The sequence below is a fragment of the Symphalangus syndactylus genome, chromosome 14 (assembly GCF_028878055.3).
Source record: "Symphalangus syndactylus isolate Jambi chromosome 14, NHGRI_mSymSyn1-v2.1_pri, whole genome shotgun sequence".
Classification (NCBI taxonomy): domain Eukaryota; kingdom Metazoa; phylum Chordata; class Mammalia; order Primates; family Hylobatidae; genus Symphalangus; species Symphalangus syndactylus.
Genome location: NC_072436.2, coordinates 20,752,514 through 20,777,335, shown reverse-complemented (window position 1 = coordinate 20,777,335; position 24,822 = coordinate 20,752,514). Strand labels below are relative to the sequence as shown.

At 39.6% G+C, this 24,822-nt stretch overlaps 1 protein-coding gene across 2 annotated transcripts; it reads left to right on the top strand.

The window, feature by feature from the left end:
• Window positions 1-13,383: 13,383 nt before the first annotated feature.
• KCNJ2 (potassium inwardly rectifying channel subfamily J member 2) lies at window positions 13,384-24,622 on the top strand. Of its 2 annotated transcripts, none has more exons than XM_063616552.1 (2): window positions 13,384-13,441; window positions 19,396-24,622. In XM_063616552.1, exon 2 carries the CDS (start codon window positions 19,614-19,616, stop codon window positions 20,895-20,897), a length of 1,284 nt encoding a protein of 427 aa, XP_063472622.1. In that variant the 5' UTR covers window positions 13,384-13,441; window positions 19,396-19,613; the 3' UTR covers window positions 20,898-24,622. The 2 variants fall into 2 exon arrangements, with proteins under 2 accessions (XP_063472622.1, XP_055098664.1); XM_055242689.2 differs by lacking the exon at window positions 13,384-13,441 and adding an exon at window positions 14,116-14,285.
• Window positions 24,623-24,822: the final 200 nt, after the last annotated feature.

Here is a 24,822-nt window from a genome sequence, read left to right as displayed (position 1 = left end):
TTAAGTGAAGTTCTTAAACACTTTTCAGGATATAATTTTTTGTTGCAAAATAATCCAATTTATTCAATTATTGTTTTTGCACTAAGTACTCTTAAGTGCAACATTTAATGATCACTAATGAGATCATATTCAAGGTGTTTTGAGTTCTTAAATGCAGCATTTAATGATCTCCAATGAGATCAAATTCACGATGTGTTTAGTTGAAACAACCCAAAGTTAAACATTTGCCTGAAAACTTCACAGACTCCTATATCCCTCTATGGAACAGCAGGCTTACAACAGTCTAGTGATAGATTTGCAAAAATCAAGAAAATATACAGTGTCAAAAAATAGATCAAAAATTTATCTTCATGGAATCATTCACATTCATTGATTTTATTGACTGATGTTAATAATATTTCTATTTTATGAATCCATTTGGAAGCCACTTAATATGCAAGGGTATTTGATCAGAGCATGTCAATTACAATCAGTTTGAACAGAAAATAACATGTGTTAGGTTTTCGTTCTGTTTGGTTTTGCTTTTGAGACAGGGTCTCGCTCTGTCATCCTGGCTGGCATGACCACAGCTCACTGCGGCCTTGACCTTCCAGGCTCCAGAGATCCTCCTGTCTCATCCTCTAGAGTAGCTGGGACTACAGGTACGTGCCACCAAACATGGCCAGTTTTTCTATTTTTTGTAGAGATGGTGTTGCTGTATGATGCCCAGGCTGGCCTCGAACTCGTGGGCTCGAGTGATCCTTCTACCTTGGCCTCCCAAAGTACTGAGATTACAGGCATGAGTCACCGTAGTCAGACACATTTATTGTTTGTGTACATATTTACAATCATTATTTAGTTCATCCTAAAAAAAATCTATCTAAATTTTTTTTTTTTTTTGAGATGGAGTCTTGCTCTGTCACCCAAGCTGGAGTGCAGTGGCGCGATCTCGGCTCACTGCAACCTCTGCCTCCCAGGTTCAAGCAATTCCCTGCCTCATCCTCCCCAGTAGCTGGGATTACAGGTGCCCTATACCACACCCAGCTAATTTTTGTATTTTTAGTATAGATGGGGTTTCACCATCTTGGCCAGGCTGGTCTTGAACTCTCGACCTCGTGATCCACCTGCCTCGGCTTCCCAAAGTGCTGGGATTACAGGTGTGAGCCACTGTGCCTGGCCCTGAATTTTATCTCCACTTTAATGAGGAAGCACCAACATTTAAGTAACTTAGTCAAATTTACTCAGCCTCCAAGAATCAAAATGAGAGACAGTTCTCACGTCCTTTTTACTCAATTCAGCCTGGTAACTTCATAGCATTACTCTAGGTCAGCAATCAGCAAACTTTTTTTTAAATAAAGGATCAGATAGTGAGTGTTTTAGAATGTTTGGGCCCACATACAGCCCCTATGTCACCCACTCAACTCTGCTGTTGCAGCTGGGAAGCAGAGACAATCTGTAACTGAATGAACATAGCTGTGTCCCAATAAAACTTTATTCATGAATACACATATTTGTATTTCATAAAATGTTTGAATGTCACAAAATAGTATTCCTCTCTTGGTTTTTTGCTACCTTACAAGGGTAAAAACATTCTTAGTTTACAGGCTGAAAGTTGTGAGCTTGATTTGGCCTGTGGACACAGTTTGCACACCCTATAATTCTTTCCAGAAGGGAACATGTGGTGCCCTTACTTAAAAATATCAGAGGCCGGGCGCGGTGGCTCACGCCTGTAATCCTAGCACTTTGGGAGGCCGAGGCGGGCGGATCACGAGGTCAGGAGATCGAGACCATCCTGGCTAACACGGTGAAACTCCGTCTCTACTAAAAATACAAAAAATTAGCCGGGCGAGGTGGCGGGTGGCTGTAGTCCCAGCTACGCGGGAGGCTGAGGCAGGAGAATGGCGGGAACCCCGGGGGGGCAGAGCCTGCAGTGAGCCGAGATCGCGCCACTGCACTCCAGCCTGGGCGACAGAGCGAGACTCCGTCCCAAAAAAAAAAAAAAAAAAAATCAGAAAACTGCAGAGTTTTCTTTTCTACTGGTCTAGTTATATAAGGATATTCTCTGGTAAAGCATAAATCTCGGTTCTGGGTCATTTTCCTGACCCAGATACTTTTCCATCAATAATTCTCTTCCTCATATTGTTTTTCATGAATAAAAGGAGAGAGATACATTTTAGAATAGCCCATATATATGGTGTAAGGAAAGTCACTCCACACAGAAGAATTGAGGCTGTCTTTTTTAAAAATGGATTATTATTATTATTATTTTATTATTATTATTTTTGAGACGGAGTGTTGCTCTATCCCCCAGGCTGGAGTGCAGTGGTGCGATTTCAGCTAGCTGCAAGCTCCGCCTTCTGGGGTTCACGCCATTCTCCTGCCTCAGCCTTCCGAGTAGCTGGGACTACAGGCGCCCGCCACCACGCCTGGCTAATTTTTTGTATTTTTAGCAGAGAGGAGGTTTCACCGTGTTAGCCAGGATGGTCTCGATCTCCTGACCTCGTGATCTGCCCGTCTCAGCCTCCCAAAGTGCTGCGTTTACAGGCGTGAGCCACCGCGCCCGGCTTTAAGAATGGATTTTTAAAATAAAAATCTTCCAATTATGCTATCTCTAAATGTTTACTTTTTTCTGGATGTCTACCTTTTCCATTTAAGTTAGTTCTTCATCAGCACTTCTAATACCATCAATTGCATTCAGAAGTCTCCAAGATAGCCCTTCTAAGGTATCTGCTACTCCAGATATTTCAGCTCTGTTGTCAGGAGGCATCGTAGAGGTTTTCCTTGAAGAATTTATGTGTGGATAGCAGGAAGGAGGAGGAGAGGGGAGAAAGAGAACAGAGTACCATTGATGGGCTATTGTCAGAGCAGCTGCTGTGTCAGTGGCATCTGTGGGCTCTCCAGGCGAATACACAGCCACCCTGATACATCCATGGCCAAAGGCAAAAGAGCAACTTCTCCTCCCTGTGGCAGCAGATGCCCCTGTTCTTCAGCTGATGAAAAATTCCTAGAGGAGGAAAAGGAAAGACAAAGAGGAAAGGAGATTGTTGGGTCGTTAAGAGATACGAGTAGGAGGGAGAGGTTGCAACCCACTTCTCTGCCCCCTTTCTGCTGGCCCCAGAGAACCCTACACTGAGAGCTCAGTTTGTAACTAGCTTATTCACCTAGGGATGCCTCTATTGCAGGGCTAGGACAGAGAGGACTGAGGCACTGGCTTCGTTTAGTCTTTGGTGCATTTGATCTCACCTATAAAAGGAAACAAATGTGTGTCCTTTATTTGTTCCCAACTACTTTTCACTTGCTTAAGACAATCCTCTTCCTGTATTTTGCAAAAAAAAAAGGCAGAGTGCTCTGCCTCATGGAAGGCAATGGTATCAGGGCCAGCTTTTTTTTTTTTTTTTTTTTAACTGAAGCCACTGCAGTAGCTTTTATCTACTCATAGTTCTTTCTGGAGTCAAGGCCTCTGGCTATTCAAGCCATCTCCCTTCTTAGCAAGTTAAGATTGGGACAAAACAATTATAATTCTGGAACTTGTCAGCTTGAATCGAACCATCACAAACCAATCACACAAGGCTGCTCCCTTCAGCCCAATCGTTGAGATGATTTTCCCACGACCAGGAATGGACTTTTTAGATCTCTTTGGAAAGCAAACTCACCGGCAAGTACATCTCTCTGTCTATAGGTCCTTTCTATCCAGAAATTTGTTGAGATCATCAGAAGTGGGTGAAAACGTGTCCTTTAGGGGGAAGGTTTTTTAGACCAGAAGCATTAGTTATGGAGGTTGTCATTGTTGTTGTTTCTTGCAAGGAAGAGAATAAAAGTGTAATCACACTAGGTCATGTGTAAATTTATGCTGTTTTTACTGGCTCTTAACCCTTTTCCTTCCAGGAATTGTTAAGTTCCTTTGCAGTCATATATCAGCCCCTGGGTATGTTCTCACCAAGGGTGACTGTTTGACGGTAAGGTCCCCTCAGTAGACCAACAGAATACAAGTCAGGTCATGGAACTGATTCCCTGGAAATTACGTAAGAGAAATAAATACTCTGGTTTTTGTACAGAGAGGAAATTATGAAATCGAGCATGAATCCATAGACTCTCTTAAATTCTCCTGTGAGAAAATTTTTGCTGGGTTTGAGGGGGTCTTCAGTGGAATTAGGGGTAAAACCTTTTGTATGAGAGATCTCCAGTTCCTAAGTTGCTTGAAAGGGGCTGCAGGTCAGGCTGCCTTCTGATGGAGACTCGGAGGGGTTCAGCAGACAGGAGCGAGCACAGAACATCTGTCAATGCTTAGAGTTATTTCTTTTTTTCTTTGGTTTTATGTCATGACCTGTAAGTCAACTCACAGAGAATTGCTTTCCATTATGGAGAAATAATTCCAACAATGATTTTTTTTTTTCTTGCTGACTGGATTGTCTCACCCTGTGGGGGTATGGCTTGGTTTCATATTATCAAGCGTGTTTGGTGCTTTTTCTGTGTGTTGCTTTGATAGGCAATGCTTTTCAGTGGACGCTGTGGAGTTCCAATCATGCAGGTCTTGAGCTGTATTTTCAGAGATGAACCCAGTGCTAAATCGTGGTAGTAATATAATTCAGAGCATTCCGCGTGGATCACCGGCTATTTTGGGGTCCCAATCCCCTTTATGTAGGACTTGAAATAATGTATGGACTACGGAGAGAAAAAAAGGAACAAAGGCAAGCAATGCTTAAGGAAAGAAGATAGAATACAGGGAGGAGTAAACTCATTTCTGTGTTTAATTCATTTAGAGAAGAGCATTGATCCCTTTTGAACCCAGGATTAAAGAGACTTGTATACACTTCCATTATACTGTCTGGATTTTGAAACTATGGATACGGCATTGGGGACTAAGCCTGTTGGGCTAAATGATACTTTGACCAGGTAGATGTTCAGATTGCTTCTGAAAAAAAAATTAAATAATATGTGCATTGTCTTTTAGTCTAAGGGAACTGCTTAAATTATGTGTACTTAGCTCATGCTTTACTGACATGTTGAAGCTGTTTAGCCTTACAGCTTTACAGATTGTTCTACTTTTCAAAAATACTGAGAGTTGCCAGTATCTATTTTGAATGTTTCGTATTTTAGTGCATAATAAATATGTGCGTAATGAGTGAATAGGTGACTTTTTAAATTGCAAAATGTAACTGGACTCTAAATACCATAAAAGCAAGATCATGAAGGCAGGTTACGAGAAAGAGTCTTAGAACTGACCACAGCTCTTCTGTTAGAACTAAGCAACTGCAAATCAAATCTTAGCCCTCTTCATCTTTTTATGAGGTTTTTGGATGTGTCATCATTGGGTCAACAGATATAATTGTATATGTGCATGTGTCTGTATGTGTGTGCCTGCATGTTCATATACTTTTTGAATTTTCTTTCTGCCAACTGAACTATTACGTATATACCTTCCTTAGCTTAACTGTGCAAAGAAGGCATTGTATTTTTATATAAAAATAATATACAGTAAAAGCAATAGCTTTGGACTTTGATAGGTAGGACATATTATTTTTCAAGGTTTTTTTAAAGCATTCTTACACGTGCTAACACCTAAAAGAGGTTTAATCTCAGTAAGTGGGAAAGCTGGCTCTCCTAATTAATTTTTTCCCAAGTTGACATACCAGGCAAAATGTGAGTATTCACATATTTCTGTTTACATGCAGGGAAATGGCAATCAGATTACAAAAAAAAAAAAAAAGCATTATTTATACTGTCAGTTCCTGCCTTGCTAAAACTTGGTGACTCAGTTTTGCAAACTATACAAAAGAATAGACTTTTGTATTACTACACGTTTTGAAATGAGATCTTTGCTGATGAAAAGATCAGAAGCTGAAACACTGGTGATATAATTTAAGTCTATGATATAAATTCAGAGTTGCTCTATCACTAATCCTAGAAACAATTTCTAAAAACATTTGCTTATAATAGTAATTCATTTAAATTAACACTTAAAATGAATTGTATGTAGCTCAAATCCAAATGATGCAGATGAAATGTCTGGATTTGAGCCCAATAACTACATCAAAAAATCTAATTAAGCACCTATTTTTTTCAACCTTATAATTTCTGCTTTAATGGCAATCAAGTTTAAAAAAGTACAGTTCCACTTATTCATCCCATTCCTTTATAAAAGGCAGATTTCAAGGAAACTTCTAAATGCATATATAATGTAGAAACTAATATTTTCTGACAGTCCTTGGTTCCCAAAAGTTGAACTTCATCATATGTGTTTTAAACTTTTGTCAAAATAGTTATGAAAGATATGTTACTTTTGCATTACAAGGTAATTTATTAGGGGCAGGAACTCATATGACAGTATAAATCCACTTGTCTAAACTTGCATGAGGCTGTGTGCATTGTAAAATGTCACAAAGAGTTTTGGGCCAGTGAATATTTTGCTGAAGGAACAACACTTACTTTTAACTGAGTACTTTTCTGCAATAAATAGCAAAGTAAGTTTTTGTACCTGTAAACTGTGTACACAGATAACTACAGGCTGGTCTGTCATGGAGCTAAAAGTTTCACCTGAAAACCTGCATTTTCTTTTAATAGTCATATAATGCTATGAATACTATTGTGCTATCATAAATCACTAATGTTATTGGTAGTAGTTGGGTACAGCATTTTATTTTTGCATAGTTGCAATACAAGTTTTATTTATTTGTAACTTATACAGTAGGACTTTGAATATTAAAACATAAATTTATTGGAACACTGAAATTAAATCTCAATTGAGGATAAGTGCCTACAGAATGGAAGCTGGTCAATGATAAAGGAAACATTCAATTAAACCTGTAGATGCTGATCAAATTTATTTTTAAAATGGAAGAAACTCTTACACAGGCAAGCATGAAAATTGAGCCAAGCATTTGGAATTGGGTCCTGCAAAAGGAGCAAAAATTCAAATTTCATATATTTTAGAGTTAGGAGAGAAATAATATGGAGGATATGTAGGGGAGAATTAGAAAGTGGCTTTGAAAAATAGAGGTCTTATTTTAGGTTTCTAGATTTGTCTGAGCAGAGATGCTAGGAAAAGTTATACTCTGCAGAAAACAGAGGAATAAACATTGAATTTGGTATCAGCAGGCTAGGAGTCCACATGTATAGGTCCCATTCACATGAAGAGATGGAATATAATTTCTATATCTCTATTTCCTTTTAAATAAACATTGGAATGTTGGAAATCATATTAAGAAAACAAAAATGGAAGCAAAGATAAGATGGTAGGGCTGCAGCCAGAGGCAATGGATGGAGAAATGACAGTCTGATTAATGTTCCAACAGCCCGGTTTACACATCTTATCCTTCTGCTCAGTCATCTGTAGATCTCTCCCTGTGTGAAGAATCAAGTGCCAACTCAAGATCTTTGTCTTGAAAGACTAAAATCTGGTCCAAGTTTAATGTTCAATCTTAATATTTCTTTAAATACCTTTATGAATTTATTCAAATTCTAATCATCAATTGTGAAATCCATTTTATTTACTTTTTTCTCTGTTTCATGCCAACCTGTACTATCAAATATAGAACTAATATGTTGCTAAGTTCCTCAGATGCTTACCTCTTCATTTATGACTTTAGCACTTATTCAAGCACTACATAAACTTCTGTTACTTATTTATAGACTTATTGTATGCATGCCTTATTATCCTAGCTAACATGTTTGATTTATTCACTTTATCATTCTCATCATCATTAGTGGCAGTAGCAGTAGTGACAGAATAAAAAGATACCTTTGATTAGTTGATCACAAAGTGTTAGGCATTTTACATATATTATTTCTAATTCCTATTACAATCTTTCGCAACTAGTAAGTGGCAGGTTGCAAACACATGTCAAGTTGACCCAAAGCTCAACCTCTCCCCACTGGGCAATACTGCCACTATGCGAAGTCACATAATTTAGAACATCCTTGAGATTCAATCCATTGGGATTTCATTAGAAAGAACTGAATTAAAAAAAAAAAAAACCTTTAAGAGTTCATAAGCTTTGACCTAGTAATTGTACATCTAGAAATCTATAATGAAAAGAGAGAGATATGAAAATCTCCAAGGCCAGGCAAATGCATACTTATAAGGGTAAAAAACAAAAAAAATGAATATAAAGGTATAAGGATAGGTGACAATTAATTATAGTTCATAAAATATATGTGAGCATTAAAATATATACTTTCAAATAATTTTTAGTTGCGTGACAGATGCTTGCATAACATAAAAAGTGTGATGCTCATGTATTAAAAATATGACACAATTGATCTTAAAATTATAGAGGCTAGGCACGGTGGCTCATGCCTATAATCCCAGCACTTTGGGAGGCTGAGTTTGAGGATCGCTTGAGGCCAGGAGTTTGAGACCAGCCTGGTCAATACAGTGAGACCCCATCATTAAAAAAATTAACCCAATGTTAATTTTTAAAAGTTATAAAACATAGACTTAAAAATAGAAACAGAAATATAGGAAAAGGAGAAAGATATATCAAAGTATTTATAATGGTTATCTTTCAATGGTGGGAATATGAATTTATATTATTTTCCACATTTATCTACATTCTTCTACATTTTAAAATGCTTATCTTTTACATTTTCCAAAATAGCCATACATCATTTTAGCAATAATTTTTTAAAAATACCAAAAAATACTCTTAAAAAAACCCCACAAATTCTTAAAGCCCAAATCTGAAAATCTAGACATCCAAGTATGTACATTTTCTTTCAAGAGCATCATTACAGTGTTGTTGACGTTACTCAAAATATGTTTTGCATTTTCTTCGTAGCTTGTGGCATATTCCATAAATATCTACAATAGTGATTAGTTTTGGCTGTCTGAAGTTTGTGCTGTTTGTTTTAATTTTTTGTTTTGTTTTTTATAAGTTCTGGAAAAAGTCAAGTTGCATGACTCTTATGATCTTCCAAAGATGTATTACTAAAGCAAAGAGACATTCTTACAGGTGTTTTAAACATGAGATTCAGTTTGCTAATGGTGGCACCTCTCACTGGAAAGCATTCCTTACTGTGCTGTAGAGGGGGACTATGGATGCTGGTGGCAGTCTCACTTTCCCTGGTGGCTACTGAACGTGTTTGTGTCTCCTTTAGAACCAATAGTTTCTAATGAATATTTTCTTGTCTCCTCTACTTCCTCCTTCCTTCCTATCTTCCCTCTCTTCATTATTTTCCCATGCAAATGTACATGCAATACAAAACATCAGAATAGCACATCCTGTAAAGCACAAAAGCAGTGTTTGTTTCCTGGAAAACCCTCCATACACGCTAGCTTATTATTAGCCTTCTTATTACTGCTTGATTGCTATGATTAAATGATGATACTACACCCTTCCAGTTATAAGGCTTGCCTTTCTCCAGTGGCAATGATGAGTCTGTGCATAACAATTGATATTTTCTTGGCTGGCACCTCTTCTAACCGATGACCTGCACTTACGGCAAGGCTACCTGATCTAAGGAACTGCCATCCGTGATTACAGAGGGTAAACCGAGGCTGTAAACTCATTACCTTTGGGAGACCTAATGTATCCCAGAAAACACGGATGAAATGATCATTGTAATCACTGAATCAAGAAACATAGTAATGTAGGGTCTGGCCCTAAAATGAATACGGTATTTTCAGAGTGTAATTGTCTCACTCATGTGAGATAAATGAAGTCTTTCAAAGCATGACAGAAGAGGTAATTTACTAAATAATAACACGGAGGCTCTGGAAGTGTGAGCTTCTTAAAGAACAGCCCCACTTATTGTTTTTGGTTTTAACATATTTGATGGAAAATAAAGGTCATAATAATAAACGGATAAAGTAAGCACTGAAATATTTTCTCAATAAATGAGTATATGATTTTGTTTTATGTATACATATAAACATATGGATAGTTGCAAACACACGGGTATCTCACTTACTCAGAAGTTTTCCTCAGCTGTTTATAACAGCAAATACAAAGACTAAGCCATTTAAATGCTCCGAGAAGCAAAATAGATGCCATAAATCCAAATCCTGAAGCTTTTAATACCCGAAAAGGAGGTTGACCAAGCGAAGGTAACTCCAAATTCAGCATCTGCTCATACTATTTCAAAAATGCATCTTTAGATATGTTAAATCATATTTGCTTTTACATTACTTTAGCAACCTTGGTTACATAATTTATCAGCCCAGCACAGATTAGAATCAACAAATTAGGCAGAGCATGGTGACAGCCTGACAGATTCAAGGCACATTATCAGAAGCAAAAATGAGAACGGAAGGCTCACATTGATGGTGAAGGAAAAACAAGCAGAAAGGCTTAAATAAGCTTAGTCTAGGGTCATTTAATGCAGGAGAAAAGGCTCTACTGTACCCTGGTAGGCCTAATGTATTACAGGTAAAAAATGAAATAGCTTATGTTTATTATAATCATATTGAGTAACTATCAAAAGTTATACTAAAACATACTGTTCCTTTCATTCGTTTCCATGTAACTGACATTTATTCTTAGAAACAACTTATAATTTATGTGCTTGATTACCTGTATATAGAAAGGTCTGGGGCATAGTGGGCATTTAGGAAATTAATTCAATGAGGAGCCACTCCTATCTTCTGATGTGTTCTCAGCATCCTTAATACCACTACACATAGTAATATGTCATATTTATTAAATCTTCCATTACAAAGTCTTACCCTGCTTCATTCCATTCTTCAAAATCTCTCTAAGATTGTTTTGTTGCTTGATCCATTTTAGTGCGTAATCATAAGCTGCCTTATATTGTCGTTTGATCATTTAAATGTTTCACTTCTGCCTTGTTTGTCTTTTCAGTTGGACATTTTGAACTCCTAAGAACAGGAACTGCTCCCCCTAGGACCCTTCTGTCTGTCATCTCACCTAGCATATAGCCAAAGTACAAAGTAGTTATTTCAACAAATACGTTCACTGAATTTAAAAATATGAAGATTACATATTACCAATGCAGTAAGTGAAACTAAAGGCCAAAACTGTTTTCCAATAAATGAGATTACATACAGTGCCTTAAAATACCACAGTAAGTGGCTTGTTCTCACAGCAGCAGATTGCAAACTCAGCCTGTCTACATTTCTGGGCAATCTGACAATGATTTATTTACTATTTATTGCTAATGATGATTACTTTGAAGATTAGAAAGTGGTTTTTAATATCCAGTGGATACAAATGCCAGGAGCGTTTCATCTTTTATCATTGTGAAATTGAACTGTATATACATGGTTAATGGAAGTCTGAAAGTATGTCTAATTGTTGGGGATGTTTATATAAATGCAAAGGAAAGATTTGTGCTTCTAGTGAAACAATCACCTTCTGTGTCACACAGCTATTCACAATCTGACTGCGGATCCAGATTGTGACTAATATTTGGCTCTAATACTATAGGTGGTTACCGTGGAGAGAATCAGTAAGAGCATAATTGTCATTTCCTTGGAAAAATTTAATCCACAGATGGACCCCAACACCCAATTGCATTCGTGTCCAAGACTAATGGGGATTTTTGCTAAGTAAGGCCTGATTCAGCCAAAAAAGATAGACTCTGAATACAGGAATCTGTATCACGCATCAATTCAAAAGATGTATTAAATCAAACACTGAAAGCATTGGCACACAGAATTTTCCTAATAGGGACATGATGAAAAGTCATTTATTAATTAAAATGCATTTATATTTTCTTTTTTTAAAATGAAGCAATGGGGGTATTCTATGCTACCATGCATTTACAAAATTTCATTTGCAAAATTTCATTCTTCATAGTTCCTTATTTAGCTAATTAAGGTAATGATTCTACTTAGATTGGAAAGTTCTAATTAAAATCATTAATTTTTCCCGAACCTTCTCTTTCAAGATATAAGCTTTGCTGCACATCCTTCAGTCTTTGGGAGGAGAGAATGTTGGGGGATGTGATGCTGATAATTGATGAGAGAGAGCAGGATACATTTATTATGACCTTCCTCCCCCTGCCCAGCTAAATTTATACAGCCAACCATAATCTAAGAACTCTGTTATCTTTCTTTAAAGATTTTCCTATCATATGAAACTATTTCGGCCTGTGGTGTATTCTTTCTAATTAGAGTAGAATACTAAAGCCAAACCATTTCAGTCCAAGTTGCATAAAAATGGCATCCCTTTCCGAGTGACTGGTTTTCAAAGAGAGCTCATTACCTGGAAAAACAACAACAACAAAAGTGTCGCCTCTCTGAATTCACATGGTTTGGAAAATTCCTAGCCATCTACAGATGCACCAACTGAATCATAGTAAAGAAGAGAAAATCTATAAATGATTAATTTCCTTTTTCTATTTAGGCATAACATGTTTTAAGGGATAATTAAACTTTTGGCCTGTTTCTTAGAAGTCCAGGAGGAAGCATATTTCAGAAGAAGCTTATTGAACTGAGCAGTGAACTCATTCATTATCCTTTGGTTAATATAGAGTTAACTTGTCTATCCTCAGGTTCTTTTAGCTTTAGGCTACAGCCTAGGTTCTTAGACATCCATCTATTTTACAGTATTAATTCAAGCTGTTTATAAATAACACATGACTAAATAGATGTTAAAGAAGACCTCCCTTGGGGCAGGCATTAATCCCACGTGCATGGCAACAGAGTTGGTAACAGGGCTTGGTGAACAGTATAATCTCAACACATTAACTGGAACCACATCGCCATTTGGCTATCAGAGCAGTCACACTGAGTGCATCATCTCTTGCACATCCTTTTAAGTACCTTGCTCAGTGCTAAGAAAAAAGGCACACTTGGTAAGGCAGGAGTAAGTGCGTATCTGCAAAACATAAGCAAGCATATTTCACCAGCACCTCCTAGGGGCCACGTGTGGATATGAGGATGGGAGGTGGGGACTCGCACAGAACCTTTCCTTGAATTGTCAGTTTCACCTCTCCTACACACAAAAATCCACCCCGACTGCGCCGTCCACAATTCCAGCTAGTTTGCCAAAGTAGTTTAGCGACTCAAGGAGGCCTTACGAGGTTTAAATAAACTGCACAAAAGACACATTTGATCGCTTGAGAAAATAAACATTTAAAAAACTCGGTGGAAAGAAAGACTCCTAAAATATACCCTGTCCTTTAGGAGCAAAGCTTCGTTAGGACACCGAAGTACTCAGAAATAATAGGCATTTACTCTTCGGTTTACACACACACACACACACACACACACACACACGGATTAGTTTATAAAGTTCCAGGATCCAGACCCGGTTAACACTGAAGTTGCTTTTTAGGGGTGTGCGCGCTCTCGCCTGGCTGCTGGGAATGAGGGCTGGGAGGCGCTGAAGCGAGGGCAGATCTGAGTGTCTGTAGGAGTTGCTATTCCAAAAAAAATCATTACTCTCTAATTGTTCTGATTTTAGATCAGCAAAGCGTGCCGGGCGGTGGTGGAGAGACTGAGGGCGGACAAGGCGAGAGGGAACGAGCCGTCCACCCTTCAGAGAAGCCTAGGCGCCTTGTAAGTAATTCGCGAACAGTCGGGAGAAGAAACAGCCAAGCGGCGCTGCAGTGGCCGCACTTGCGCGCGTCTCAATCCTGGGGGCTCCGCGCGCCCGCCCCAGTCCCTCGCCCCATTGACTCGGTGGCTTCTCCGGGCGCTGCAGCCTCCTCGGGGGGCTTCCAAGGGTCGAGGGGCTCCGGCAAAGAGGGAGGGGAGAGGGAGACTCGCCGGGACCGACGAACAATCCTGCCCCGGCGGCAAAGGTCTCTACGCGGCGCTGGCACCTCGCAGGCCCCTCGAGGAGCACGCAGGGCAAGCGGCCCAAGAGCGGGGGAACCGGGAAGTGTGTGGGGCTCCAGACGGAGTAGGAAGCTTTGCTCAAGGCCAGGCTGCAATCAGGCAGCCGCAACAGCCGGGCGCGGAGCTTCCCACCTGCTGCTGTCCCAGCTGGGCCGCAACTTCCTCCTCCCCGGCCCGGGCCCGAATCCCCGGCCGGGCTCCGAGGGTGGAGGGGGAGGAGGAGGCGGCAGGTTCCCTCCGCTGGCAACGCCTCGCAGCATCCTCCCCTCCCCGCCGCGGTTCCCGGGGCCGGCCGCGCGGCCAGGCGCGCTGCGATTGGCCGGCAGCGGCCGGGGGCGGGACCAGGAGAGCCGGTGTCGCACGGACCGCCTCAAAAGAGCCCAGGATATTGCAGAGCGCACTGGAGCCCTGGCCAGCGCGCAGCCTTCCCGGCGCCGGCAGGCTGGGTCTTGGGAATTCTGGTTTGCTTTGGCTCACTCGCTTTTTACAAACCACTGGATCTTACATGCCTCTGTACCCCCCACTTCCACTCCATGTCCCCATGCTCCTGCGCCAGCAACAGGTAAGGGCTGCTGTGTTTTCTTCCTTTTCGCTCCTGCCGGTGTGTCCTGGGGAATGGACTCTGGCCGCCGTCCCCTACCCTACCCTGCCCCGCTGCTCCAGAGGTGCCCAGCTGTCACACTGCTGTAGCGCTCACTCACACTCCGGAGTCCCAGATCATGCCTCTATAGTTTGTGTGCGCACCAGAACATCCCCAGAGCTAAAAATACTGAGACATGCTTGGAACAGTTGAGCAATAGAAACAGATTTCTCTGCAGCATCTGTTTGTGCTCATAACTTCCAATGCACCAGCTGTAGCGAGATACTGGGTTTGGAGGCAAGGGCGAGAGCGTCTGTGTTCGGTTCTCACTCTAAAGGGGGAAAAAAAGAAGAAAGAAAGAAAACGTGGTTGCGGGTTTGGGGGTGCGTCTTGAGCCCTGGTCTTAAACCTGGGCAAACCTTGGGACTTAGCACTATTCTTGATCCTTGGCTTTTTTTTTTTTTTTCGTCATTGCTTCGAGTATAGCTGTGAGTTTCAAACAGAGTGTCTCAAAGTTGCCTTCCTGAAAGAAGAGCGGGAGCCCGAGTTGGATTTGAGCCTGAGGATCGCAAAACTTTCACATTACATATCACTCTCCCCTAACCAATTTGTTATTTTCAGTAATAATGGTATTAATACCTGGCTTGAAGACAGTGTGGTTTTAGGGAAGCAAAATAGTCAAAACGACTTGATTCTGCAAAAAGATTGCATCATAGCATGGATTCATCATGACAATTGGAAAAAAAATAGGGATAGGAAATGGGCAGTTTAATGTCTGTGTCTGGGTAAGGATATCGTAGGATGATCACTAGGATAAGGCTGTCAATTCTGACGATTTTCATAAATTCAGATTTTACCTGTTAGGAAATAAGGTGTTATTTGAAAACCTTGGATATGCAAAGAATCCATATTGCGTTTTACCATTTGTTTTCTTTTCACATTAATAATCAATAGGCTGCCAGATTTCCTCTCGCTAACCACTGTTGTGTGTCTGCTGTACATTATCTGTACACTTGTTAGTGTTTTCCTGCTCACTTCCAAATGTTTCATTTCTATTTGCGATTATCTGGAAAAATCCTGGTGCTCAGAAGGGGTAAGAGATGTTAACTGAAGCATGGTGGAAAGGGTGAGGATAAGGTCAAGGCCATTTTACTTAGCTTCCTCCTCTCTTATATTTTAATGACACTTTATTTTTTAATGTTCTTGGTCTCCATAAGAAATATTTGACCTAAACTCTTGTGAATTTTGCTTTTTAAAAAAGTAAAAGAACACAGTCTTTCTACATCCTTTGGACTCCTGAGTTGTAGAATCTCTGGTTAGCTGTAGCGTCCTTGTATGACTTTTGCATAGCCTGAAAGATTGAAAACAACTACCTGCACAGATTGAGTGTTTCAGATTTTTTAAGTGTATATTTTTATTTACCAAACATGTGTGTTTTTCAGCGTATGCAAATGCTGAGCAGTGCTACAAGCCAAGTGTCCTTGAGTATAAATGTTAGACATGGGGCTCACGTAGATAGATGGGTATCCCCCCTCCCCTCCCCACTTCCCCCTCCTCCTCCCTCATGTTTGTTGAGCTTCTAAGAGGTTGCTTTCCTAGCAGTTGTGCTCACATAGCAACATGTGCCCAGAGCACACTCAGGCTGTTCTATATGGCGTCAGCTGGGGAATAGCTGCTCTAAACACTCATTAGCAGACCTCTGTCTCAGCCCAGTACGTTTTCTTGTGCTATCTTTATTTCCTAGCCTTAGAAACTTTCCTATTCATTGCACACCATGACCATATTACAGGACACATTTACTCTCATTTGATTTTTTTTAGTTATTTGTAAGCCATATTGGAAGTATTACCTATATAGTGAAAGCAATTTAGATCCCCCATTTGTACCATGTGATCTCCTTGACCTTACATTTATCCATAGCTCTTTCTCCTTTAACATCTACCTAAGTTTAAAGCGCTGAACTATTTTTTTCCATTGCTTATGCTTAATTTTGGCTCAGCCTATAAATAGTCTTAACATGAACAGCACCACATGTAACCTCTCAATTTCCCAAAAATACTTTCTACATCATGGGTTATGGCCTGGATAAAAATGATTATTTGTGTCCATGAAATTTACATCTAGGCCTTTAAATATTTTGGCTGGAAGGGAAATTTACACATTGTTCATCAAATCAAATTTCAGTTCTCTGGGTTTGTATCACTTAGTGTTCTCATCTACTCCTAATTGATTGCATCTCAAACATTATTTTGAATATATGCTTCAAATAAAGTTGCATGTAAGCCCTGTTTTTTAATGATAGCTTTTCTCAGCTGCTCACGAATTGGTAATTGCTAGTGAGAGGACCGGACAAGGAAGTTTTCTGCTTGCTTAAAGTCGCTCAGGCATGTGGGCAGGTTAACAGTGAAAGCAATTTTTACCATGAAACATTAAGACCGTTACCCCATCAAACCCTAACAGGTTCTAGACTTTAGCTATGTAATCAGCTCCACAAAATGTCTGAATACATATTATATGTGTGTGAACATGCATACACACATAAATCTGTTTTGGGGCATATCTATTTGAAGTGGCAAAAGTTTTCATTTTGCCAAAAAAAAAAAAAAAAAAAAAAAAGCCCAAAACTCCTCTTTTTCTCTTTCCAGGAAGAAATGGTAAAATTTCTAAATGATGCTCCACATGTGGAACAAATTCTGTTATTAGCAATGGAAATAAGACAATAATAGTCTCTCAATACAGGCTACTTTCAAGATTCTAAATGTGGAAAGCTATTCATAGGAAGCTGGTATTGTGTGATTTGTGGAATTCAAACAAATGTCCTGGGGTCAAGATTTTTGGAAAGTCATAATTCAGTCTTTAGATTTCATATGGTTGTTATGTCTTAATCTGGAAGGAGCACAGAAATAAGTCAGAAGAAATTTGAGACTGTCTACTCATGGCCCCTAATGGTAACTCACTTGGAAGGATTGTTTTGAATCATGAAAAGGGAATTTCTTGGTGTCAGCTTATAATACAAAGTTCTGAAGTCAATCAGAACTCAAGAATACAAAGCGTTCATTAAATGAAGTTCTCCTTTTTTTTGAAACGTACACCTGCGTTTGGTGTTGTTGCTGTCTCTGTCTGTTTAGAAATGTGAGAAAACTAAGATGAAATAATTGCTTAAAAAATGCTGTCCATGTATAGGATTAGAACTTTGAGGGGCAGGATTCTTGTTTCTTTGGTCCAAGTGCAAACTTCACAGGGAAGCAGACAAAACATTGAAGCAGGTGGAAGGTTAAGAAAGCACAGTAACTTCTTTTTATAAAGTAATTCAAAGGCACTTTCAAACTGAGCATCATTTAGGTGTCAAAAGCTGCCAAAATGTAACACACATTGCAATTTTCATAGATGACTAATCTCAGGAAAAATGTGTTGGGGCACATTCTTGCATAATAACTTGGATAAAGAAGAAGTCAAAAGACAGTAACAAGGCATTTTCAAAGGCAATGCACCTTGCCTCTTTTTAAGGGAACGCACAAAAAAAAAAAACATAAATGGATTGCTTTATTTGTTTGCGGCTGGCTTGGCTGAAATCGGTTCAGTTAACTGTTTAATCTTAATGGAGTTAGAGGAGAAGAAAAAAGTGGAGTCTTCATTATCAGGCGTCAACAAATTTCTGACTCTTTTCATGAGTTATTCATTGCCCCCCTTTAATATAGCAGAAGGATTTGGTTGTATGAAAAGTTGAAGATGGGCTTTATTTTTCAGTTCTGACTCTTATTAGTTTTGTTATTACACATTTGGTAAAGAAAACACCTTAGACTTTCTCTTAGCTTTTTGTTAGCTAGTCAAGGGAAATAGTTTCTTAGGAGTGAAGATGGAAAGTTAAAGTACATAGATAGTTCTTACCCAGGGAAGACTGAGGCAATAGGAGAAAACTGAGAACTACTATTTGCACATATTAAGTAAAGGTGAGTGCCTTCTCCATAGGAACCTATACCAAATAACAGCGCTGGAAGTGAAAGTAAGCGGACTGGCATTTATGATCTGTCCTTACACAGTTGTCTCTGTCTGGGAGAACACAGCATTGAACTCACATGAAATGAGTTCCTGCCTTATCTCAATCCGCTAAAGAGCTGGTCCTTTGGCACAACGGTGCTTACTTCTTAGCCTGTCATTACACATGACAGCCCCATCTCAGGAGAATTTCAGGACTCTTATTGCTAGGCAACAGAATTGCTCTCTATCCCCCAGAGCAAACCTGCGTCTTCAAAGTCTTCAAGCCAGAATTACCTGTACTAATAGAGACTTAGCAGGCATTTCTGCATAGTGGTTGCTTAAATTGGGAGAAGTGATGAAGCAAGCCCAAACAGTATCCAGAAACTGGGATCCATTTCAGATTATTATAAGCAATAGGGGCAGTATTCACCATCGTAGGAGGTTTTGTCCACTAGTTCCCTCTGTTTTCAGGATACACACTCAGTCAAGCCTACTCCAAAATCCACTTCACTATTATATTTATAGGTGGGAATCTGACTTTTCTTCCTGTAGCATTTCGTCAGCCTATCCGGTCTGCTCAGTTATATCATTTAAACAAAATAATCTGTCTTCCGATTTCAACCTTGCCATCAGGGGCTCTAATATTCGCCCGTAATGCATATGCAACTCAGGGAATATCAATGCTGCATCCACGTGAAGTTTCCTAAACATGTCCCTTTTCCAAAAATGTTATGACAAACCTTGGAATCAGACAGTCTTTCATCTGCTTAACAGGGATCCTAGCAAGTGGGGCAGGCAGAAGAAGAGAATAAGAGAAGGGAGAGGTAGACCTGAAAAATAGAATATTCTAGATCCCTGGCCAAAATGACCTGACCTGACATTTTGGTTGAACAGCTGTCACAGACAACTCTTCTGTGTTTAACGACTTTATGCTTTTAAATAAAAGTTTTACAAAGCATGCTTAGGATACAAAGAAATTTAAAACCTTATAATTTAATGTAAAGTATACTTATCTTTACCTGATTATGTGTTTTTGTTAGGATATATTGTCTTAGACAGTAGAATTCTTTAAGAGTGGCTTATTTTGTAATGCACAATCTGTCTTTTCTTGCAGGACATGTTCTCTGGATGTCAGCTGAGTTATTAAAGTAACTCTGCATGTCAGTAGACAGACCTCGGTAGAACCGCAAGGCTCCCAGAGACACCCATCTCTCCTCATTTTTTTTTTGTGTGTGTGTCTTCACCGAACATTCAAAACTGTTTCTCCAAAGCGTTTTGCAAAAACTCAGACTGTTTTCCAAAGCAGAAGCACTGGAGTCCCCAGCAGAAGCGATGGGCAGTGTGCGAACCAACCGCTACAGCATCGTCTCTTCAGAAGAAGACGGTATGAAGCTGGCCACCATGGCAGTTGCAAATGGCTTTGGGAACGGGAAGAGTAAAGTCCACACCCGACAACAGTGCAGGAGCCGCTTTGTGAAGAAAGATGGCCACTGTAATGTTCAGTTCATCAATGTGGGTGAGAAGGGGCAACGGTACCTCGCAGACATCTTCACCACGTGTGTGGACATTCGCTGGCGGTGGATGCTGGTTATCTTCTGCCTGGCTTTCGTCCTGTCATGGCTGTTTTTTGGCTGTGTGTTTTGGTTGATAGCTCTGCTCCATGGGGACCTGGATGCATCCAAAGAGGGCAAAGCTTGTGTGTCCGAGGTCAACAGCTTCACGGCTGCCTTCCTCTTCTCTATTGAGACCCAGACAACCATAGGCTATGGTTTCAGGTGTGTCACGGATGAATGCCCAATTGCTGTTTTCATGGTGGTGTTCCAGTCAATCGTGGGCTGCATCATCGATGCTTTCATCATTGGCGCAGTCATGGCCAAGATGGCAAAGCCAAAGAAGAGAAACGAGACTCTTGTCTTCAGTCACAATGCTGTGATTGCCATGAGAGACGGCAAGCTGTGTTTGATGTGGCGAGTGGGCAATCTTCGGAAAAGCCACTTGGTGGAAGCTCATGTTCGAGCACAGCTCCTCAAATCCAGAATTACTTCTGAAGGGGAGTATATCCCTCTGGATCAAATAGACATCAATGTTGGATTTGACAGTGGAATCGATCGTATATTTCTGGTGTCCCCAATCACTATAGTCCATGAAATAGACGAAGACAGTCCTTTATATGATTTGAGTAAACAGGACATTGACAACGCAGACTTTGAAATCGTGGTCATACTGGAAGGCATGGTGGAAGCCACTGCCATGACAACACAGTGCCGTAGCTCTTATCTAGCAAATGAAATCCTGTGGGGCCACCGCTATGAGCCTGTGCTCTTTGAAGAGAAGCACTACTACAAAGTGGACTATTCCAGGTTCCACAAAACTTACGAAGTCCCCAACACTCCCCTTTGTAGTGCCAGAGACTTAGCAGAAAAGAAATATATCCTCTCAAATGCGAATTCATTTTGCTATGAAAATGAAGTTGCCCTCACAAGCAAAGAGGAAGATGACAGTGAAAATGGAGTTCCAGAAAGCACTAGTACGGACACGCCCCCTGACATAGACCTTCACAACCAGGCAAGTGTACCTCTAGAGCCCAGGCCCTTACGGCGAGAGTCGGAGATATGACTGACTGATTCCTTCTCTGGAATAGTTACTTTACAACATGGTCTGTTGGTCAGAGGCCCAAAACAGTTTATACACATGACGGTACTGGTCAAGATGGGTCAAGCAAGCGGCCACAAGGGACTGAGGCAAGCACAATGGTTTCAAAGAAAGACTGTAAGCTCCATGATTAGCATAAAGCACTAACCATGTCTCCATGTGACCCGATGGCACATAGATATTGTAGAATAAGTTATGGGTTTTTATGTTTTGTTTTGTGTTTTTCCAAAACTTGAACTTGCAGGCAAGCCTTGGTTGGGTATTTGATTTATCCAGAATGCTTCTCTTTAGGGAACAAGGATGTTTTTAATGGCATAACAAAGGCAAGACTCTGCCTTAATTTTTGAAAAGCTGCTAACTACATGAACACAAATGTGTATTTTTGTTGCAGTGTAGTTTTCCTTTTGTGTAGTTTTAAAGTCAGTGTTGAACTTTACTGAAAGCTCATGATGCGCTTCAAAGTGGCAAGTATTTGGCTATTAACTGCCAAAGCAGAGCCTGATTTTTTGAGGCCAGTAATTTGTTTGCTAGAATTGATTTTTTTTTCTCTCTCTCTTTGTTACATAAGGGCATTATGTAACACTAGCCAAATGGTAGCCTCTGGGTTGTTGTTGTTGTTTTTTTTTCCTCCATGATGTTAATGGGTTATCTCAAATTTTAAGTTAAACTACCTAAAATAAATACCAAAGATAATGCATATTTTTGCACAGTGGAGCTTACACTTAAAAGAAAACAAAGCCCCATGGGCTGCCTTGAAATCAAGAGACAATAACTTTGAACCTCAGCAAGACCTTGAACCGCCGGTTCATTTTGCACCTTATTCAGAAAATAGAGCATCAAACTCACCGAGTCTAGTCAGTGTAGTGCTTTTTAAAATTTTGTCCTTTCATGTAACTTTTTTATTTTAAGAGGAAGAAGAAGAAAGGGGCACGCACACACAATACCAACATCCATCCTTTCCTGCTAGGCAGTGCTGGCCAGGCTCATGTGTAGTGTGCGAGATGGTGATGTACTCTTATATTTTTCTGGGCTTTTCCTTTTGCACATTCCAAAATTCATTTCATAAGATAAGATCTTCATAGGACCTCCTTGGCATCCTGGCATTCTCAAAACTGAGCCATCCAGCATGAAAAATAAATGGGTTTAAACCCTTGCTGCTGAATTTATTGCCTGGACTGTCAGGACATCACCAGCCCACCTTCACCTTAGAGAAGATGCCACACCTGGCCTCCACGCTTGCTCTTCTGATCAGTCTGTCTGGATTGAGTCCTACAGTGTCAGATAGGGTGGCGAATGCCAAAGTGGGGAAACAGGGAGGTGTGGACAAGCCAGTTTGATGCAGCACTTCAGATCAAGTATTTAGGAGGGAGAGGAAACTTGCCTTTTTTATGGCAGAGGATAGTCATGAAAATGTCTCAGTATTTTAGGGTCAACGAGAGCCATAAAAATATAACATAATCACAAGTAAAGGAGATAATGGTCTAAAACGGCTATTTCCCTTTTCTGTGTGCATACTTATGACTGAATGTGAGCTACGCATTGTCTCCTGTGGAGCCCTAGAGCAGGTTACTAAGGAAGGACACATTGTTTTCCAGAAGCCTCCCCTGCCTGGCTGACTGCCTTGCTAGGAACGTTATTTTTTTTCTCACTGAAGCTCAATAATGGAACTCTTTTTTTTTTTTTTAATTTAAAGTTCCCTATTTGTGAATTCTGGGGTTACTGACTTTTCTTTTTAATTGGAGTCTCAAAATCAACTCTCTTATGGTATTATATCTCTGTATGCCATTAAAAAACAGCCTGTTCTAGAATCATGTATTTTGTAAATTGATGTTTGTGATGGTCTTTGGTTCTTGAACAGCCATATCTGAATGCCGTGCCTGCAAAACTATGACAATTTTTGCTGTTTTCAGCCTTCAGATTTGATGGCTTTGAAAACTGAGGTGTTATTTTCAATGAAACAAAGAAAGCGATGTTAAGCAAGTGGTTGTTTTAGATCCAAATGTAAAGGCAGGTTTGGGAAGGTGTTTAAAGAGTTGGAGGAATTAGGGATTGAGTGGACAAGAAAACTTACAGAAGAGGCAACAATTTGGTTCTTGACAGTGAGAGGATATTGAGGGCTTCAGCTGCTGCTATTATGACGTTTTGCAAAGGAAAATAATCAAACCAAAGAGTATTCAGTGATATGTAAATTAAATGAAGATACAGTGGAGAATGGGGGTGACCACAAAAGAGGCTCCCCCTAAACACACAGTGCTGCCACTTAAAAAGACTTGAGAAATTTGAAAGGGGGTGGGTATGGGGGGGGCAAGAAAGCGGGAGGGAAATCTTTCAACTTATTTCTGAAAAAGAGAAAAAAATATAAAATTTCTGGTGCACAGGTTTGTTTTTTCAAGAAAATTTTGCAGAAGCTATGTTTTTAAAGTGTACATTTTATAAAGTTTATCAGATATTTTCATATTTAAAGCCAAATGTAAATAGACGTCTGTAAAGAAAAATAATTGCCATAGAAAGTATAATTTCAGTGCAGTAATTTCTGAGAGCTAGTACCTATATGCTACCGGTTAGCATGGTTTTAGCAAATATATACCAGCCTTATAAGGTTCGTATTGCTATGTTCTTCTGTTATTTATTTCAGCATGGACTGTTCATTTGAAACCTTTTTCTAGTTATTAGTGTTTTAACAGTTACAAGCTTTAAACGGCAATTTTTTCTTTCTCTTTTTTTTTTTTTTTTTTGTCAAGAGCCAAGACACAGGTAATGCACGACATTGATTGCTGCATTTTACCTTCAAAATATTTGTCCTTACCGACTGGGTCTCCTTAATTAGTGTACACATGTCATTAGAATGCAGATGGAGGGGACTCACCATAAATATCTGGGGTCGATTCCCAGATGTGTGTTGCTTCTCTATTGCAAGCAGATTCCCTGTTGGATTTACTTCGGATTTATTCCCTTTTAAAGAATTTTTGCCCGTATCTGGAAGGGCACTATATTTTTGGGGGGAGCCATAGATTCCTGTTTATCCTATTTTTAAATAAAATGTAGACAAAGTGAACTCTATTTTGATTATTGAGAAAGGAGTAGTTTTCTATCCCTCTAAGAGTATACTTGAATCAGACATTTTAAAGATGTCACTACAGCACTGTTGTCATTTCCAAATTCCTAGAAAAGTTTGTTTTACTTTGTTTTTATTCTGTTAATGCATTCTTTCTTCTCTTTATTTCCTTTCTTCCTAGTACACTCCTATCCCAACTCTGGATGTTTATTTGATGAGTTCTGTCCCATAAATCTTATTTCCCTTACAATTAATAAATGTCACTTCATATTTTATAATAAACCACTCAGTAAAAGCAAAAGCTTGTCCTGAGAAGTACAGTGAGTTCTTTTTCACTCTGTGTCTAATAATGTTAAGGTGGAAAAAAAAAAAATGTGGCATAGTTACCTGCCCATCCCCAACCCTCAGCAAAGTAGAATCTCTTTTCTAGCAATTTTGGGTTTCAGCTCTGGGCTCTGGCAAGTTGAACAATCCTAGCCATTGACAATCGTGATAGTTATTATTTTCCCATTTGCTGTCTTTTTGTATCTAAAGTCTTCCTATTGTACTGCACAAACCATGGATTGTACATATTTTTATATATTATGTCTTATTTTATTATTTCTAAATAAAAAAATTAAAAATTGAAAACAAATTGGTGGAAGAATCTTTGGGCTTCCCGTATGATTACTCTAAAACACCATAAAGCAAATGTTCCCAAACAATAGAACATAAACCCTGATAGGTTAGATGAATAGAGCCATAGAAATGGCCTCAACAGACAGGTGCAGTGGGGTGGCAGATTAGTTTAATTCAACTTAGAGGAAGTCAAGCTCATATTTTGTTTTTGGATAG

Excerpts from the sequence above, each read along its gene's own strand:
- KCNJ2 (XM_063616552.1), top strand. The coding sequence starts at position 19,614 with ATGGGCAGTGTGCGAACCAACCGCTACAGCATCGTCTCTTCAGAAGAA.